A 21,079-nucleotide genomic window follows, 5' to 3' on the forward strand; every position below is an offset into this window, starting at 1 on the left:
GAAGCTCAACGTGAGCTCAAGGAACAGCACCTCATCTTTCAATTAGACACTTTACAACCTTCTGGACTTAGCATTGATTTCAATAACTTCAGACCATAACCACTGCTCCCATTTTTTTTTGGACAGCAGGTGCTGGTAATGGTTCTGCTGTTGCCATTTACAGCTCATCTTTTATTTCTTAACCTGTCCCATTACCACCCTCCTTGCCTTGCACCATCATCCCTTTTGTCATTTAATCAGTCCTGCCTTCCACCATATCAGAGACCTTCTATCCTCCCCTCACCTTCCCCCCCCCCCTTTCCCTGGCTCTGTACTTGCTAAAAACTGTTGAATCTTCAACATCTTCCAATTCTGACGAAAGGTCTTCGACCTGAAACATTAACTCTGTTTCTTTCTCCACAGATGCTGCCTGACTAGCTGAGTATTTCCAGTATTTTCTGTTTTTATTTCAGATTTCCAGCATCCGCAGTATTTTGCTTTTGATTAAGTTAGCATTAGTTTAGCAACATTGTTTGAGATAGTGTTAGTTTGGTAACATTGAGTTAGTATTGGTATATAACATAGATACTGTTAGTAGGTAACACTGTTTGAATCAGTGCTGATTTAGTAACACAGTTTGAATTAGTATTAGTTTGGTAACACTAATGACAACTCACTGATAAGGGTCCTACAATAAAAAATACCCATGCTACACAAAACCACATCTAAGCTGTTGACTACTGCATTACTATAACCTCCCAGCTCCACCTCCCCACCCCCCCCCCCCCGCCTCATTGTATCAGACAGTTTCCCCTGTCTAAGTAGGGTTAAATTGGATTCTTGATAAGACCACAGTTATTATAGTGGTAAGTATTACTAGTACATTTAAAGTTACTAATAATTGCTGAAGGCAAAACATTATAGCAGGTACCGAGGACATGACTTGATCTTGTTAAGTGACTATAAAAAGTGGCTGGTCTCAATAAACCAGATGGAATAAGAAAAATGTTAAATAGTTATTGAGTTTGAATTCCTTTGTACACTATTTTAGTGCACCATTAATGTATTCAGGTTAATTCTTTTATTTTGCAGCTGTTAATTTGTATACTTTAAACAGGTTAATGTCAGGGCTAAGATAATGCAGACAGGGGATAGATCATGGCTTCGCGCGATAATGTAAAATGGGTAATAGAGAATTGGCAGCTTGTTTTACATCTCTTCCCATTTTTACTTCCATTGACTTTGATAAAGTGCATTTATCTACTATTTCTATAGCCTCCCCTGCAATACGTTTCATGCATCCATCTGAGTGTGCAAGTGTGGAGATCTGTCACCATTCCCACCCTCTGCAACATACCAGTACAAGTGGAAGGCACGACCTGAGACTCCCTGCTCAGATACTAACAGTACTGTGCTGGCGAGTGCTGGGCAATAATAGCATTAGGATACTTAAGTTAAAAACTATTAAAAAGGTTTCTTCATACAGTCTGCTAGCCTCTCCCTCCCCAATTTTCTCTCCTTCCTCCCCTGCACGTTGTGACTCATGCTGGGTCAAGTTCTACAGGCAAAGCAACACTCGGCCAAGGGCCGCCATTCACGTGTGAATCTCGACAGTCAGTGCTGGCAAAGACTACTTGAATGTGGGCAACCAACAGCGCTGTGCCAGATCCTGCCCGCACCCCACACCCATATCCCACACTTCTGGAAGAGGTCACTGGATGGTAATCAGGAGTGGGAACCCTTTGCTGATTTTTTTCCCCTTCATTGTCAAAGACACTGAGCCCAACTGCAGTATTCTGACCCAGCACAATGGTTGGTGCGGCATTTACTATGGGATTGAACCGTTTCTGGGCCTTTGAACTCAATAACGCACATAAAGTGTATTTATCTACTGAATACTGTTCAGGTAAACAAATTACATGCCTTCTAGGATTTCTACATTGAGCGAGATTCTTGGATCTCTCAGTATTGTTTTCTTCAGAGAAAAGAAATTTAATGAATGTCTCAGAAAAGCCAGCCAAATATGTGTTTGGTCAGTCAGCATTTTTAATCACAGCTTTTGCAAAGTCTGATCCAATGGCTGATTGCTGAATTACTATCTTCATAACCATGCCTTATTAGATATCTGGGTATTTACATTTCAATACCTGGGAGGCTGACTGGCACTTTTTGTACAGTAATCCTATGGTTTTTCTTTAAACCCAGGCAAAACAGAATGAACATACATGCTTGCGACACAGTGAGGCAGCAACATTAAAGCTTAATACCTACAGAATGGAACCAGAATTAAATTGTTTATATTGAGTCAAACAGCAGTGAGTGTAGCTCCCTACAAATAAATCAATACATCAAAATAAAGAACACAACACCGCAACAAATGTGTTTAGTACTAAAAATTTCTTTTAAGCACAGTTCAAAAACACAGTTCCACGACAAAGCCTTACCCATGAATTTCTATTGTATGGCTACGTTGAATTTAGTTAGTAATCAAAGTGTTTATCAATTTCTTATAAAAAGAAAAGACTTGCATTTATATAGCACCTTTCATGACCTCAGGACATCCCCAAGCACTTTACAGCCAATGCAGTACTTTTGAAGTGTAGTCACTGTTGTAATGTAGGAAACGCAGCAGCCAATTTGCACACAGCAAGATCCCACAAACAGCAATGCGATAATGGGCAGATCATCTGTTTTAGTGATGTTAGTTGAGGAACAAATGTGGGCCAGGACACTGGGGAGAACTCCCCTGCTCTTCTTTGAAATAGTGCCATGAAATCTTTTATGTCCACCTGAGAGGGCAGGCGGGGCCTCAGTATAATGTCTCATCCAAAAAACAGCACCTCCAACAGTGCAGCACTAGCCTCAGTGCAGCAGTGAAGTGTCAGCCTAGGTTTGGTGCTCAAGTCTCTGGAGTGAGAGTTGAACCCAGTACCTTCTGACACAGAGAAGAGAGTGCTACCACTGAGCCACGGCTGACACCTTTGTTAAGGAATTCGATCTTTAGGGATTTTAACATTTAGTTGATTAAACTACTTTGAATGCAGATTGCCAAATCTATACTGTAATCTTGGACATTAAACAGAATTTTGTTTTATTGTTACTAAGTAAAACTCAGATAATGCCTGAGGGGGTGGTGGAGGCAGATTCAATCGTGGCTTTCACAAGGGAATTGGATAAATACTTAAAGGGAAAAAATGTGCAGGGCTACAGGGAAAGGGCAGGGGAGTGGGGCTAGCTGGATTGCTCTTGCAGAGAGCCGGCACGGGCTCAATGGGCCGAATGGCCTCCTTCTGTGCTTAACCGTTCTATGATTTTATATTATGATGAGATTACAGTTGTGTTTATGATCATTTCGAGTCTGCTAATGATATTAAGTATCAGTTTACCTTTTCCTGTAGTCACCAATATTTAATTTTGTGATGGCATTAATTGGACTATCATAGATATTGTTAAATAAAGTAATGTCAGTTAAAGCATCTCTGTGTCTGACTCAATCTTTAATGCCCCTGGCAAGTAAGAGTTAATATACACTTTAGTCAGTGTTGCAACACAGCCCTGTTATGTACAAATCCAGTTTGGTTAACAGTCGCTATCTTTCAGACTGGGGTATATGGGACAGTCTGAGGTGAGCTAATGTAGGCGTCATATAGGAAACTATAAACATGAATGGTAAATCCTGATCCAGTTTTACAACGTGCAGATGTTGGTGAAATGGGGGGAAGGGGTTGGGGGAGGATTTGTCTGATACCCTTCAGCTAACATTAGTTGCAGATTGGGATACAATATTCTTTACACCTCGTGACATTATGCAGGATTTATTGCTTCCTATATCCTACATAAGCATAAGTTAGATGGTAAATATTGCACCAAAGTAATTAGATTCAACATTCTCTATTTATAAGGGAACTTTAATTTTACTCAAACAATTTTCAAATACAGATTCAGTCTTTGTATTATTTAGAAACTGTGTTCATTTTTCCAATCAATAAAATATATAATTTTTCCAAAGGTGAGATTGTCTTTTTAAAGCAAGTTCTTTCGTTCCCCTTCCTTGGTTTTCCCTGTATCTCACATCTTCCCTAGCTGAGAGAGGGGATGGACAACCTACTTCCAATATCACTCCAACGCTGGCTACTAGGGATGCCCGGTGTTGTTGGGGGGGTGGGTGGAGTGACTGTTCCTCTGAGTTTCTTCTAGTGTGTGGAAGATTGTGAGCCTTTATTCCATCACCATGTCAAAAAGGGCACCCTTACGTATAGAAAATATTTGTCATAACTCCACCACCCAACCCATGCACCATTCTCCAGCTGAAAAGATGGCTGACTGCTTGCTCTCAATTACCTGCCAAGAGCAGCACAAACCTTTGGGATTTGTGTCTACTCCCTGCAGAAGAAGTATCTGAATTTCACCAAGTGCCTCCATCTGACTCTAAGGGGCTAAACTGGTTAACCCCCGAACACAGGCGCAGGGATCGCGGTGCGCGATTAACCCGTGCCCGGTCGTTGAGATGCAGGTAGCACGTACCATTTGTGCTGCCTGCTGTTTTACATGATTGCTGCGTGCAGCCAGCCCTACCTGCGCTGTTGAGTGGCTGCTCACCAGCTGGGGCCCAGATATCACGAGTGGCTAGCACCTCTTAAAGGCAGCCTGCACCTCTTAAAGGGAAGGCGCATTGTGGCTGCAGGAAATGGTGGAAGTCAATGGTGAAGTGAATCTGTGCTTCAATATAGTGAAGCATGGTGATGATGGGAACTCTGGAGTTTTTAATAAGCAACAACTTGGCTGCTCAAAGTTTGCGGGACTCTTATATTTTCAAAATATAAGATACGGTTCTGAACAGAGATTAGAAATCGCATATGTATAACACAGATGCAGGTCCTGTCCTTATGTTTACAAACTGTTGAGTTCCTTCAAAACAATGAATAAAGATTGCTCACAACTACATCCCACATCCTCCAATGTGCACGCCAGACCCCACCAATCTGCCGATCTGAGTTTGTACCAGGCCTGCGAGAGAGTGTGCACCAAGGTTCTCTGATGATGCGCTAGAGGCCTTGGTGCAAGAGGTGGACAAAAGGAGGGGCATCCCATATCTGCAGTGGGGCAAGAGGCCCTCCAGACATATGCTCCCAAGGCAGTGGGAGGCAGTAGGGGACGAGGTCAGGAGCATAGCACCACGAACATGGATGCAGTGCAGGAAGAAGTGCAATGATTTGACATGAGTGGTCAAGGTGCGTGAGGTCAACTGTCAAGTGGCATCTCCAACCAGCTGCATTACTAACTGCATCCACTGCTCCAAGCACTACACCCCCCCATCACCCACCTACTAACAAACTCTTTGAATCAGTGCACAACCCTTCAAATCAGATACTTCATCTCACCCATTACCACTGTTTCAAGCCCCACACCCACAACTCACAGGTCACACACACTGGCAGCTATTCAACCATGACAGCCATATCACCCAAACATCTTGCAGGACACACCGACACACGTCCCACTTTCTTGCAGGAGAAGGTGGCGCATAACAGGAGGCAGCAATGGCAGTGGCGCCATGGAACATGAACCCACTGTCCTCTCTCAGGATGACAGCATTCCTGTCTCACCCCTGCCAATCTGCCAGTGCCCTTGCTGTTGCCTGTCAGCTAGCCTGCCCACTCCCTGTAGAGTATTGAAACTTTATTATAGGAACATAGGAAAATAGGAACAGGAGTAGGCTATTTAGCCTCGAGCCTGTTCCACCATTCAATGAGATCATGGCTGATCTGTGACCTAACTCCATACCCCCGCCTTAGCCCCATTTCCCTTATCTATCAATCTCAGATTTAAAATTAACAATTGAGCTAGCATCAATGTCATTTGTGGAAGAGAGTTCCAAAATTCGACCACCCTTTGCGTGTAGAAGTATTTCCTAACTTCACTCCTGCAAGTTCTGGCTCTAATTTTTAGGCTATGACCCCTCATCCTAGTATTCAAGAATAGTGCGTTGGCTGGAGCGCGGAGTTCCAAAATCGCATCTGTCCCTTTAAATCAGCATTGCACACTGAACTACAGCATGATCGCCCTACTTTACATGCTGCTGTCGTTCGTTAAGTACGCGTGTGCAAATGCCTTTACCAATATGGCGCCCTGCACGTCACGCCGGAAGTCCGCGTGCGCATCTTGGACGCCATTTTGGGTCCTTAGGAGTCGGCATAGCACCGGGCGCTACGTGGGCCAATTTAGTCCTCTATAACTTAAATCTGCAGCTCATTAAAAGGCAAGTGGTAAAAGTAATTTGTTACAGTGGAATAATTTGGTGATAAATAGAAAGAAGAAAGAAAGACTTGGATTTATAGGAAAGACTTGCATTTATATAGTGCCTTTCACGACCTCAGGATGTTCCAATTCGCTTTACAGCCAATGAAATATTTAGAAGCGTAGTCACTGGAATACATTTGTTTATTATAAATCGAACTGGTTTAGTTAAAAAAGCTGTTTAGAACAAAATCAGATTGTAACAAGCTGAAGCTCATTATTCTATTAAAACACATCCAAACAGCAATATGTCAGCCATACGCACCGTTCACATTGGGGTGTGAGCAATAATCCCGGGCCAGAAAAAGGGAGGCATTAGACTGTAAGGAGTTGGAAGCTGAGGACAGAGTCACGGCCTGGGCCAGAGGCTGCAGTTTCTTAGTGTTATTTGTTGCTGTTCTGCTCCACTCTGTAGGATAAACAATAATATTTTAAAAGAATATATCCTGTACTATAATGCAGGATTAAGTTCATTTGCAAAGGCTTCCCATTCCTTTTTCTACTTGGTCATGTTCATTTTGACTTTGGGTGATAGTGTAAAATGAGCAATATCGACTCAGCCACCCGTTATCCATCTCTCCCCATTTCCATCGGGAGAGATGTATGACGAGCAGCTGAATCAATGTCGCCTATTTTGCACTATCACCCAAAGTCAAAATTACCCCCATTGACTCTACAGTGAGATGAAAATTGGGAGAAGAGGCTAATGGTGGTCTCAATCCTCTCCCTGACTATTATCAATGATCTAAAAGCAGAAAATGGTGGGGGTCCTGGGGCAGTAGCACAAAAATAATTCAACGCTTACCTCTGGTGGGCCTCTTCGGTTTCATTGTCTGTACGCACAGCACAGGCTCCAACAAGTCCTGACTTAAGATGGCAATCAGGGTCCTATTTATGTCACAGGACCCCAATTTCCACGTTAAAAGGGGCCTATCGCCTGAAATAGGCGGGCATTTTGCACACCCGGCGGTAGGCCCTTTTCAAAATGGAGCCGGTTATTGGGGACCTTTTAAGTTCAGGAGGTAGACACCTGATATGAGTGGAGGTAGTCAGACTGTGTCTCCATTCATACTGAGCTGTCAGACAGCAAATAATCGACCAGTTGCTCATCTTGTTTTACAGGATGTGGAGATGCCGGTGATGGACTGGGGTTGACAATTGTAAACAATTTTACAACACCAAGTTATAGTCCAGCAATTTTATTTTAAATTCACAAGCTTTCGGAGGCTACCTCCTTCCTCAGGTGAACGATGTGGAAATGAAATCCTTGAATGAAATCCTTCCCTCATTTCGAGGATTTCATTTCCACATCGTTCACCTGAGGAAGGAGGTAGCCTCCGAAAGCTTGTGAATTTAAAATAAAATTGCTGGACTATAACTTGGTGTTGTAAAATTGTTTACACTTGTTTTACAGGATTAGCACCTGATGGTTGAAACTTTTTCCAATTCAATAGCACAAAGGCAGGATATTAGTGAAGTACAAACAGAAAAGCTCAGCAAGTGAGGCAGCATCTGTGGAGAAAGAAACAGAGTTAATGTTTCAGGTTGAAGACCTTTCATCAGAACTGGAAGATGTTAAAGAGTTAACAGTTTTTAAGCAAGTACAGAGTCAGGGAAAGCGGGGGGGGGAGCGGAGGGAGGGAAGGGAGTAAAGAACAAAAGGGAAGGTCTGTGATAAGGTAGAGGGCACGAGTGATTAAATGACAAAAGGGATGATGGTGCAAGGCAAGGAAGATGGTAATGGGACAGGTTAAGAAACAAAAGATCGGTCTAGAGTAGCTAAATGCCCTTTACCCTATCATAGACCTTCCCTTTTGTTCTTTCCTTCCCTCCCCCCTCCCCTCCCTTTCCCTGACTCTGTACTTGCTTAAAAACTGTTAACTCTTTAACATCTTCCCGTTCTGACGAAAGGTCTTCAACCTGAAACGTTAACTCTGTTTCTTTCTCCACAGACGCTGCCTCACTTGCTGAGCTTTTCCAGCATTTTCTGTTTTTATTTCAGATTTCCAGCATCCGTAGCTTTTGATATTAGCTAATTGATGGTCTCTTTAATACTCTGTTAAAAAAAGTAGGTGCTAAACTAGGTGAGAGGAGTGGTCATCATGAAATAGATCTTCTTGTTTACATGGAGTTTATTGCAGTGCTTTATTTAGATGCATGTTGTTTTCTTCACAGTGCACAACACCTGCAAAGTTCACCCTATGAACCAATGGGTTTAGTTCTTCATAGTGCGACAGAATTCCGTAAAAGGCAAGCACTTTACAGAAGAGATGTGTGTAAGGTTTGGGTGCAGGTAGATTAATCCAGGAATGCCAATTTTGGCTTCGTTGGTGAATTATATAATTGTTCCTTAGCTTGAAGCTCAGTCGGATGGTAGGGCTTCATCTGTGAACCGAATGAAGTGAAATTCTAGAATTAGGCAAACTTTCCAGAAATTAGTCACAAATCTGTGACAAAACAGCCCCTGAAAAATAATGAGTTGATAAAACAGAGGGTGAAATTACATGGGATAGATTAATAAATAATTCTTGTTCATCGACACCTAACTTCTGCTTGCCACCTTCCCGTACAACATGGCTGCAACTGGGGAACTGAAGGAACAGACCATGTTCTATTACACTATGGTGTAGCATGTTGCACCATTCTAGAAGAGTGGCCCTCTGGCTAGACATTGGTTGAGGAACACTGATCAATGTGGCAGGTCCCTGTGAATATGCCCCTAGTTGCTTTGTTAGATTGTCTTACCTGAATTTTCAGCCAGCCTCAATTTGCCGCAGCACAAATACCTCCTCCACTGTTTCTGGACATTTTCTTTGGCCGCACAGTGAAAAGTGAAGATATAAAGTCCTGCACAAATATAAAACTTGATTAATTTCCTTTTCAACCACAGTCTTGATGCAATTTAGCTAAATCTGCAGATGACAACAAGCTGGGGGTGAGGGTGAGGGGGTGCAGAATATTGTGGACTTACAGGAGGTATCCGAGCACTTACAATGAGATCTAGTAATTGGGCTGCACAGTGGTAAATGATGATCAAGGTACAGGGTATTGAAATACAAACAGAAGGAACCTTTCATTCATAGGTGAACCTGCCAAAGGGGAAGTTACTCAGGAGGGGAGATTTAATAGAGGGGTTCAAAATGATGAGGGATTTTGTTAGTGTAAATAAGGAGAAACTCGACCCCAACCAACGGCCCCTGGCCCCGATCTTGCAACCAATCCCCAGACCCACTTACCTGTCGGCCGCTGTGATGTAAGCAGCAGCCCAAAATCGCAGAACTCTTCCCCGGGGGGCTCTGATGCCAACCGTTCCCTTCGCACCCAGCGATAAAGCCGAAAATCAGGGCCATTTCCTCTTGGTAACCGAAAGGGTCTAACTGGCAGGACACTGTCAGTTACTGTGGTCAATTTTAACAAGTGTGTGTTCAACCAATGGAGCAATAATTAAAGTGTACCTTGCAGAGTATTGAAGATGGCAAAGAGGTACATAAACGGAAGATTAATTGGTCCCCACGCGAAGAAGGCAAATCCCCAGGTGATTCCTAGTAAGAAGGTGAGGCTGGCCACACTTTTCATGTCTTGTAACGTGCTCTTCTGTGCACTTTGATGGTGCTTCTTGTTTTTTATTCGGCAGAGTTGAATCATCACCACAATGAACATACTGAGGTTCACGAGGAACATTACACAGAAATAGGCCACTACAGCAACATAATACGCAGTGTCATTCATGATCCAGCAGCTGAAATGCAGAAGGAAAGTGCAAAACAGATTAAAAAATGGTCTTCAAATCTGTCAAAGGTATTTTTTATTTAAAGATGTTCAATTAGATGTTTACCAAAAGCCAAATAACTGCAATTAATACTAGGGTAGTTTCAGCACTAAGATTGGTCAATTGAGAGGCAATAGCTGAGAGTTTGTTCCTCGAGTTCTCTCTGCAGCCCGTCAATAGGAGTTGATTCTTTACTGGGTTGTGGTTCCGTGGGTGCCCACTTCCCTCCAAGGAATCATTATTCGCGTGTGAGCCTAGATAGAGTGTCTGCAGGCTATTACACCATAAGAGGCATCACAACTGAACCTGATCATTCACCCACTCAAAGATGCACTGAAAAGAAATCAGGAGTGGTCACCTTGGTTAAATTCTTTCCCCTCCCTAGCTCAGGGTGCTGAGGCCATAGGTCAATGACTTAATCAGTACAAGGTTTGCCTCTCCCATTCCCATCCCACAGACGTGAATTTGAGTATGGAGGTCAGGATACCTGTATTAGCTCTGACACAATATTTGCCTCCATTAATTTTAAAGGGCAGAAAATCATGTGGGCTGTGATTGACATTCCGTACTCAGTGCCTGATTTATGTCCTGTTATTCAAAACTCTGCACTGGGAGCCCTAATTCGTAACATTTAGCCTTCACATTTATTAGAAGAACGGATCCATTTTTTTTTCATGGTTAAACATTTGTGTTTTGCTCTTTTCCCTTTAATTTAAATTTGATGTTGGCTGAGGCCTAAGGGCAGCTCTCCTGCCCACCATTTTAACTGGGCAATAGCCTATACTAACAAAACAAATTAGAAAAGGCAAACAATACATATTGAAAACTTGCTTCTTTTCAGAATGAAGAAAGAGAGTAAAATCACTGTGACTTCGAAATGAAAAAAATGTGAACTAATAGAAACCTGAGTGAATTCAGAAATTGATGTTGTGGAATATGGGAAAGATCACATTAATATCACAGGGCAAAGGTTGAAGGCCAGTTCTTCTGAGGTTGTTTAAAGTATATTGTTGAGGCAAATCATTAGGAACTTTGAATCTGTATTCCCAGCACAAATATCCCTTACCATGATCACTAAAAAATGTGGGGAAAGAGCGGAACTGAATTATATTTTGCTTAGCAAATTACAATATCGAACCCTTTATAATAATAGGTTGTGTGTACAATAAAGCATCTAATTTTATATTGGACTGGCTGGTTGTTACAAAAGATTTCAGTGTACTTACTAACAATTAAACTACATAATAACAATCGAGAGGGGACATTTTCCTTTATGTGCTATGTGTTGTAAATGCGTCCTTAATAAATGTGTTTACGGTTTCACTGCATGTGGTGCACAAAGGAAATGTTTCACAAGAGAGGGCACAACGAATGGGCAGAAATAATATTTCCATTGCTATTTATCTGAATTGAAAAAAGAGGGCAATTAACGGCAGGAGGACAGAATTTGTGCTATTTGATACCAGCAGCCTTCCTCCGGCAAACCCACTTACAATATATCCCAGCTGTCATCACTCTGTTTTCCATATTGTCCAGGTCCATAGTTGTTTGGATTAAGACCGAGGACAATGACTATCACCACAATGGGAGTGCCTATTACAGACAGGAAGAAGAATGCTGTTAGCAAGGTGCTTCTTATAGTTACTAGTTGTACAGCAGTAATTTAGGCAACTACTTTAGCATCAACTCTATTACTGGACAGTGAATTCTTCTGCAATTCAGTATTGAAATGAACCAATAATAATTCACAGAGTACACACTATTTGAGGTCCTGCAATCATAAAACATAAGGCTGTCATTTGGATCAATGCACTCCTACTCGCAAAAAGCTGGTTTGCCACTAATGGGAATTTTCTCTAAATGTGTTGCTATCAACAAATTTATTTGTTAAATGTTGCCTTTTAATATAATAAAACCCTCAACTTTAAATGCTGGAAACAGTAAGAGTATCAGCTGTGGTGCACTCGCCCTGCTGTATCAGCTGTGGTGCACTCGCCCTGCTGTATCAGCTGTGGTGCACTCGCCCTGCTACATCAGCTGTGGTGCACTAGCCCTGCTACATCAGCTGTGGTGCACTAGCCCTGCTGTATCAGCCGTGGTGCATTAGCCCTGCTGTATCGGCCGTGGTGCACTAGCCCTGCTGTATCAGCCGTGGTGCACTAGCCCTGCTGTATCAGCCGTGGTGCACTCGCCCTGCTGTATCAGCTGTGGTGCACTAGACCTGCTGTATCAGCCGTGGTGCACTAGCCCTGCTGTATCAGCTGTGGTGAACTCGCCCTGCTGTATCAGCTGTGGTGCACTCGCCCTGCTGTATCAGCCGTGGTGCACTCGCCCTGTTGCATCAGCCGTGGTGCACTAGCCCTGCTGTATCAGCCGTGGTGCACTAGCTCTGCTGTATCAGCCGTGGTGCACTAGCCCTGCTGTATCAGCCGTGGTGCACTAGCCCTGCTGCATCAGCCGTGGTGCACTAGCCCTGCTGTATCAGCCGTGGTGCACTAGCTCTGCTGTATCAGCTGTGGTGCACTAGCCCTGCTGTATCAGCCGTGGTGCACTAGCTCTGCTGTATCAGCCGTGGTGCACTAGCTCTGCTGTATCAGCCGTGGTGCACTAGCCCTGCTGTATCAGCCGTGGTGCACTAGCTCTGCTGTATCAGCCGTGGTGCACTAGCTCTGCTGTATCAGCCGTGGTGCACTAGCCCTGCTGTATCAGCCGTGGTGCACTAGCCCTGCTGTATCAGCTGTGGTGAACTCGCCCTGCTGTATCAGCTGTGGTGCACTCGCCCTGTTGCATCAGCTGCGGTGCACTAGCCCTGCTGTATCAGCTGTGGTGCACTAGCTCTGCTGTATCAGCTGTGGTGCACTAGCCCTGCTGTATCAGCTGTGGTGCACTAACCCTGCTGCATCAGCTGTGGTGCACTCGCCCTGCTATATCAGCCGTGGTGCACTCGCCCTGCTATATCAGCTGTTGTGCACTTGCCCTGCTATATCAGCTGTGGTGCACTCGCCCTGCTGTATCAGCTGTGGTGCACTCACCCTGCTGCATCAGCCGTGGTGCACTAGCCCTGCTGTATCAGCCGTGGTGCACTAGCCCTGCTGTATCAGCCGTGGTGCTCTAGCCCTGTTGTATCAGCCGTGGTGAACTCGCCCTGCTGTATCAGCCATGGTGCACTAGCCCTGTTGCATCAGCCGTGGTTCACTAGCCCTGCTGTATCAGCTGTGGTGCACTCGCCTTCTGTATCAGCTGTGGTGCACTCGCCCTGTTGCATCAGCTGTGGTGCACTCGCCCTGCTGTATCAGCTGTGGTGCACTAGCCCTGCTGTATCAGCTGTGGTGCACTAACCCTGCTGTATCAGCTGTGGTGCACTCGCCCTGTTGCATCAGCTGTGGTGCACTAGCCCTGCTGTATCAGCTGTGGTGCACTAGCCCTGCTGTATCAGCTGTGGTGCACTAACCCTGCTATATCAGCTGTGGTGCACTTCCCCTGCTATATCAGCTGTGGTGCACTCGCCCTGTTGCATCAGCCGTGGTGCACTCGCCCTGCTGCATCAGCCGTGGTGCACTCGCCCTGCTATATCAGCCGTGGTGCACTTGCCCTGCTATATTAGCTGTACTGCATTAGCACTGCTGTATCTGGTAATGTAACACGGTTATTTAAAAAGGGTAGTAGGCAGAAGGCTGGAAATTATAGGCCAGTTAACCTAACATCTGTGGTGGGTAAAATTTTGGAGTCTATTATTAAGGAGACAGTAACGGAATATTAGATAAACATAATTTAATAGGACAAAGTCAGCATGGCTTTATGAAGGGGAAGTCATGTCTGACAAATTTGCTTGAGTTCTTTGAGGACATAACATACAGGGTGGATAAAGGGGAACCAGTGGACGTAGTGTATTTAGACTTCCAGAAGGCATTCGACAAGGTGCCACATAAAAAATTATTGCTTAAGATAAAAAATCACGGGATTGGGGGTAATATTCTGGCATGGGTGGAGGATTGGTTATCTAACAGGAAGCAGAGAGTTGGGATAAATGGTTCATTCTCGGACTGGCAACCAGTAACCAGTGGTGTTCCACAGGGGTCGATGCTGGGTCCACAACTCTTTACAATCTATATTAATGATTTGGAGGAGGGGACCGAGTGTAACATATCAAAATTTGCAGATGATACAAAGATGGGAGGGAAAGTAGAGAGTGAGGAGGACATAAAAAACCTACAAGGGGATATAGACAGGCTGGGTGAGTGGGCGGAGATTTGGCAGATGCAATATAATATTGGAAAATGTGAGGTTATGCACTTTGGCAGGAAAAATCAGAGAGCAAGTTATTATCTTAACGGCGAGAAACTGGAAAGTACTGCAGTACAAAGGGACCTGGGGATCCTAGTGCAAGAAAATCAAAAAGTTAGTATGCAGGTGCAGCAGGTGATCAAGAAGGTCAATGGAATGTTGGCTTTTATTGCTAGGGGGATAGAATATGAAAACAGGGAGGTATTGCTGCAGTTATATAAGGTATTGGTGAGACCGCACCTGGAATACTGCATACAGTTTTGGTGTCCACACTTAAGAAAAGACATACTTGCTCTCGAGGCAGTACAAAGAAGGTTCACTCGGTTAATCCCGGGGATGAGGGGGTGGACATATGAGGAGAGGTTGAGTAGATTGGGACTCTACTCATTGGAGTTCAGAAGAATGAGAGGCGATCTTATTGAAACATATAAGATTGAGAAGGGGCTTGATCGGGTGGATGTGGTAAGGATGTTCCCAAAGATGGGTGAAACTAGAACTAGGGGGCATAATCTTAGAATAAGGGGCTGCTCTTTCAAAACTGAGATGAGGAGAAACTTCTTCACTCAGAGGGTAGTAGGTCTATGGAATTTGCTGCCCCAGGAAGCTGTGGAAGCTACATCATTAAATACATTTAAAACAGAAATAGACAGTTTCCTAGAAGTAAAGGGAATTAGGGGTTATGGGGAGCGGGCAGAAAATTGGACATGAAGCTGAGTTCGGATCGGTCAAGGCCCTGTGGGTGGCGGAGAGGGCCCAGGGGCTGAGTGGCCGGGTCCTGCTCCTACTTCTTGTGTTCTTTAGATTTGTGGTTGGGATCAGATCAGCCATGATCTTATTGAATGGCGGAGCAGGCTCGAAGGGCCGATTGGCCTACTCCTGCTCCTATTTCTTATGTTCTTATGTTCTTATGTATCAGCTGTCGTGCATTCGCCTGCTATAGTTCACTAGCACTACTGTATCAGCTGTCGTGCACTAGCACTACTGTATCAGCTATTAAGCGCTGGCCTTACTGTATCAGCTGTAGTGCACAGGCACCACTATATCAACAGTAGTGCACCGGCACTACTGCAGCAACTATTGTGCACTGACACTATTGTATCAGTTGTAGTACCCCAGCACTATTGTATCAGCTGTACTGCACTAGCAGTATTGTAACAGCTGTGGTGCATTGGCACTACTGTACCATCGATAGTTGTGGAGTGCCTGTGCATTATATTACAGCTCCAGCTGATTCGGTACACCACTTCAGCTCATTTCATGTTTCATTTTCTACGAGCTCAAAAGGCACAATTTAATGACCACAGGAAGAGAGGAGCAGACTTGAAAAAAATATTCCGTAAAGTAATCAGCTTTTTTCTAAAGGACACTACTTGGGCCAGAATCCTGCTCCTTACATTAGTAACAAAGATCATGGGATCATTTACCACGGTTACAAATCCCCAGTCTTAATTGTGACTCCCTCAGAGTCCCTTCGATTTAAACAGTAACAGCAGTGTGTGGGAAACAGGTGGCAGCTTCAGATTGGGGGGTGGGGTGGTGGAAGGGGGATTTCCAAATGTTTCAGACTTCACAGCACCTCTATTCAGGACTAATAAAAAAAAAGGAGCTTAATACTAACTGGTCTGTGATTAGTTATCTGACCTCTATTGGGGCAGTGACAGAGTTGTACAATTGGTGTCAGCACTCCTGATGGGATATACCAGCCAGGTTTGCCAGCCCTGATTATTGTCCAATGACCGCCCGCCCCCCACCCCCCCATTCCCGAGCCTTCCACCCTCTCAAAAACGCTTGTGTGGGTGTCAAGCCAATCTTAAATAATGCACACGCTAATTAGAGTGGGAATATTCTTCTCTGGGGTCGCACTTGCCATGGGCCTCCCATGTTTACCCTCGGAGTTAATTTTGTACGTGACATTTTCTTTTTTACAATGAAAGCTGTGAAGCTTACTCACCCCAGCCGACAATGCAGAATTTCAACATGTATCTGTGCACGTAAGTGTTAAAGACTTTAACCAGGGACAGGTACATGTGGAAGGCCTCGAGGCTCATCCAGGTGAAGGAAACCAACAGAAAATAATGGAGGAAGACAGCCACTGTGATGCACAGGCCAGTGATTTCATAGATAGAAATCCAGGCATCAATGAGGAACATCATATTGAGGAGCAGCAGGGCTGTGCAAAGGTTTATTAGGATTTTTGAGGGATAGTCTCTGCGGAGTTTTCTGAAAGAAAAACAAAAGTTACTTAGTAACTAGAAATTAGTCATTCAATCATTTGCAATCTCATATCCATTATTCCATATTGTGCAGCATATAAATTTAGGATGATTAAATAAGTAGTTATATTACAGGATGTCAAATATAATTTTATATCTGCACAGACCAAAGGTCAGTAAGTATATGTATCCTTTAGTACAAATTAAACTGTTATTAACCGTATGACATTAAATAACATACCGATATCTTTAGAGAGCTGAGATCACAATACTGGTGGGAAGCTTCACCCAAGGGCAGTACATATCAGCAAATCACAGACTTGCTGCCCACGGTTCTCCATTCATTAATCTCATCAGTGCACCCGCGCTCTCCTGGCCAGCGGGTGAGGTCACGTGACCTCAGAAAAAGATTCCTTTTCCTTCACCTTTGGGATACTCATCACTCCACTTTTGAGGTCAGAGAACAGCCATTTCCCACACTCCATTTTCATCACCATGGTGGCAAGTGATGTAATGATGCTCTCTAACATGAATCATTTGATGAACTTGTGCATCGACAGAAAATAAAATGAGTTGCCAAGCACTTTCTATTGGTTGCAATGCCCCTGAACATCCACCTCTGCTGGAAGTGGGTGGCAGGAATGAGAGACTTTGTGACCTTGTCCCTGTAATGAGTCTGTCTTTCAATGGTGCCTTTTTAAAACATATGTTCAAATTTTAGTTTCAAAAGCAATAGGTAGAAAAGTAAAAGTAGTAGAAAATAAACATCAGTGATTTATCCATTTCGGTGTATATCCTCACCACTGTTCTAAGCCTCTCTGAAAAAGATGCCTTTTTTAACAGGTACCCTTGCTTGCAAACAGGTTTTACTATATCCCCCATCCAATCTGGCAAGTTAAGGGATGGCAGCACTTTTGAAAATAATGGGATAAATAAACCTTACCACTAGAGGCTTGGTTTTCTATAAGAGCACAATATAAAAACTTTTTGGACTAACTTCTATATTCACAGTGTGCATACGCATGTGCTGCACAAACTAAATCAGCTGGCAATTAACTTATTTCATTATCTGTGTTTTGAAGAATTTGGTTTCAATCAAGATGAAGGATATCATTGATCTGAATCAATGTTTCACTTGGGCCCCAAATCTCAACATTCATCACTCTGCTTAAACACAGGTTAGCTTCCTCTACTCTACCACATTGAGGCACCTTAGGGTAAAAATTCTGATGTGCCATTTCTTGGTGGGCACCAAGAGAACATATCAAAAAAATTGGGCACTCCATTAAAGTTAACAGATGGCAAATCACAGCTATGGGGCACAACTTTTCCATATGTGCTCCCAGCATGCTTAAAAAAGCAATAGATCAGAATTCTCATCCTTTTATTCCCAACTCAGAAACCCCGCTTACTGCAGCACTGTGAACTTCTCCATATCAGCCAGCCTTGTGGCCTCTCTGATGGTGATTGCCAATTCAATGACAATTATTCTGGAATTATAGGAATGATGTGCTTTAGCATCACATGCGTTTCCAATGGGTATGGAAAGAGAGGGAGGGTGGTGGGATTAGTTTTATATTGCTCTAGCAAAGGGTGGAATGATCTCTTTCTGTCCTGTAAACTTCTTCGGTCCTATAAGAATTGGGTGAGCCAGCACTGCCCAAACCCATTTCAAATGGGGGAAGGGGGAGGTTTCCTTTGTGTACTACATACAAGAAGATTGTAAACCCATTTCTAAAGAACAGGTTTACAATTTTGTTATGCATAGCACACAGGATTAATCTGCCCCTAGGTCAGCCACATCGAACAGTCAGAGAAGACTTTCATCCCAGCGGTCTTTGGCTGGATTTGAATGCAGGTGCCAGAGCTGACAGGACAGTGCCCAAAGCCAGTGAATCATCTTCTCCCTTCATTGCCTGTAGTTACTTATCATCTGACAAACGTACACATTTTCCATGTTGTTGATGAAGAACAAGAACAACAACTTGCATTTATATAGCGCCTTTAACATAGTAAAACAGCCCAAGGTGCTTCACAGGTGCGTAATCAGACAAAAAAATTGACACCGAGCCAAAGAAGGAGACATTAGGACAAATGACCAAAAGCTTGGTCAAAGAGGTAGGATTTAAGGGGCGTCATAAAGGAGAGGTGAAGAGGCGGAGAGATTTAGGGAGGGAATTCCAGAGCTTAGGGTCTAGTCAGCTCAAGGCACGGCCGCCAATGGTGGGGTGAAGGAAGTCGAGGATGCACAAGAGAAGACATACAATCAGCAGTCTATTACTGGAAACTTATTCTACGAGCTGTGTTTGTACTCAGTCCGAACAATGAAATATTACTCCCATCATTTCAAAGGTAATTTACTTAACCAACCCAAGCAGAAAATGGCTTTGCTATATCGCAACAAGTCTTTATTTTGTCAATGTCATGACTTGTCATAAACACAGACAGAAGAATAGGCTTCCTGTGCAGCAGTGCAATAAATATTATAAACAATACATCTCTCATGGTGACTCCTGATCGCACAAACAAAGGCTTTCCTCCCACGTCCCAAGTTGAAAGTAAATCCTAAGTCAGTAAAATGTCTCATCAGTTATGAGTGAAAAATGAAACGCGATTAGTTAAAGACCTTTTTAGGCTGAGGAATGCTGCCAAAATCGAATAGAAATCCTGGCCACTGGCTGATTCTTAGAAAACATTCTGTTCAATGCTTATGGCACCATGAAAAAGTTTCTCCAACAACACAGGGCTTAACCCTTGAGTTGAAGTTTAATTCCTTTCTCCTCCTCCACCCCGCAAATGATTTAGGCTGGGGTATGGTACCATGGGCATTGGCTGCCTTTCAGCACCTTGCCCAAAGGGCCATTCTATACGAATGAGCCTGGATAGTGAGTGTTTACAAACATTTTAATCATGGGGTCATCACAGTCAAACCTATATGTCGCAGACATGTCAATCCACATTGGAATTAGTAGGAGTGACCATTGCACAGTTGTAATTCAGTGCAGCACTGAGTACATGGCAGCTGCAGATGATCACTACTCGAGTTTCTCATGGAAGCATAAACTATCTTAAGTTGCATCATCAATGACCTTCAACATAAACAACAAGAACAATTTGCACTTATATAGCGTCTTTAACATAGTAAAATGTCCCAAGTCCCCAACCTTCCCTCTGTCATGAGGTCAGGAATAGGGATTTTTACTCACGGTGCCAAGTTCAGGTCCTATCATAACTCCTCTGATAATAAAACAACTCATGCCAGCTTACGGCAGAACTTGGACAACATTACAGCTTGGGTTGAAAAGTGGCAGGTAACATTCATACCGCAGAAGTGCCAGGCAATAACCATTTCCAACAAGAAAAATCCCCAACCATCACCCCCAAACCTTCAATGGCACTATCATCTCTGAGCCCCCCACCATCAACATCCTGGGGGTCACCATGGACCAGAAATTTAACTGGACCAGCCATATCAACGCTGGTTACAAGATCAAGGCAGAGGTTGGGTACTCTGCGATGAGTGATTCACCTCCTAATCTCTCAAAGACTATCGAGCATCTACAAGACTCAAGTCAGGAATGTGATGAAACACTCGTAGTCATTTGGATGGGTGCAGCTGCAACAATGCTCAAGAAACTCAACACTTTCTGGCACAAAGCAATTCATTTGATTTGCACCCCTGTCAGTGGAGGAGCTCAGCTAAAGTTTTATTTCAAAAATGAACTTGAATAAATTCTTTGGCACGACAGATGAGAAATCTAACATTTCAGAAGATATGTCAACCAATATGTTTTATAATGTTTTTCTACTCTTCAAGATGAGAGATATTTGTGCTGATATTGGTTGACATATTTTCTGAAATGGTACATTTCTCACCAGTAGTGCCAAAGGGTTTATCCATGTTCATGTTAGCCTTCATTGCAAGAGGATTTGGGTACAGGAGCAAGGATGTATTACTGCAATTATACAGTGCCTTAGTGAGACCACACCTGGAATATTGTGTGCAGTTTTGGTTTCCTTACCCAAGAAAGGATAAACTTGCCATAGAGGGAGTGCAGTGAAGGTTCACCAGACTGATCCCTGGGATGGCAGGACTCTCGTATGAGGAGAGATTGGGTCGTCTAGACCTGTACTCACTAGAATTTAGAAGAATGAGAGGGGATCTCATTGAAACGTATAAAATTCTGACAGGGCTAAACAGACAGGATGCAGGGAGGATGTTTCCCCTGGCTGGGGGGTCTAGAACGAGGGGTCACAGTCTCAGGATATGGGGTAGGACATTTAGGACTGAGATGAGGAGAAATTTCTTCACTCAGAGGGTGGTGAAGCTGTGGAATTCTCTACCACAGAAGGTTGTGGAGGCCAAGTCACTGAATATATTTAAGAAGGAGATAGATAGATTTCTAGATGCAGAAGACATCAAGGGATATGGGGAGAGAGCGGGAATATGGTATTGAGATAGAGGATCAGCCATGATCATATCGAATGGCGGAGCAGGCTCAAAGGGCCGAAAGGCCTACTCCTGCTCCTATTTTCT

The 21,079-nt window shown here is 43.7% G+C and overlaps 1 protein-coding gene across 1 annotated transcript in view; it reads right to left on the minus strand.

Moving 5' to 3' along the window:
* LOC137326905 (adhesion G-protein coupled receptor G2-like) overlaps positions 1 to 21,079 on the minus strand; it is a 41,831-nt gene that overhangs the window by 2,270 nt on the left and 18,482 nt on the right. The window contains exons 8-12 of the mRNA XM_067992291.1: positions 16,281 to 16,549; positions 11,539 to 11,638; positions 9,732 to 10,015; positions 9,022 to 9,123; positions 6,542 to 6,685 (exon numbers count right to left, since the gene is read on the minus strand). Coding sequence (XP_067848392.1) covers positions 6,542 to 6,685; positions 9,022 to 9,123; positions 9,732 to 10,015; positions 11,539 to 11,638; positions 16,281 to 16,549 — 899 coding nt within the window. The remainder of the gene's footprint in view (positions 1 to 6,541; positions 6,686 to 9,021; positions 9,124 to 9,731; positions 10,016 to 11,538; positions 11,639 to 16,280; positions 16,550 to 21,079) is intronic.

The sequence above is a fragment of the Heptranchias perlo genome, chromosome 11, assembly GCF_035084215.1.
Source record: "Heptranchias perlo isolate sHepPer1 chromosome 11, sHepPer1.hap1, whole genome shotgun sequence".
Taxonomy (NCBI): domain Eukaryota; kingdom Metazoa; phylum Chordata; class Chondrichthyes; order Hexanchiformes; family Hexanchidae; genus Heptranchias; species Heptranchias perlo.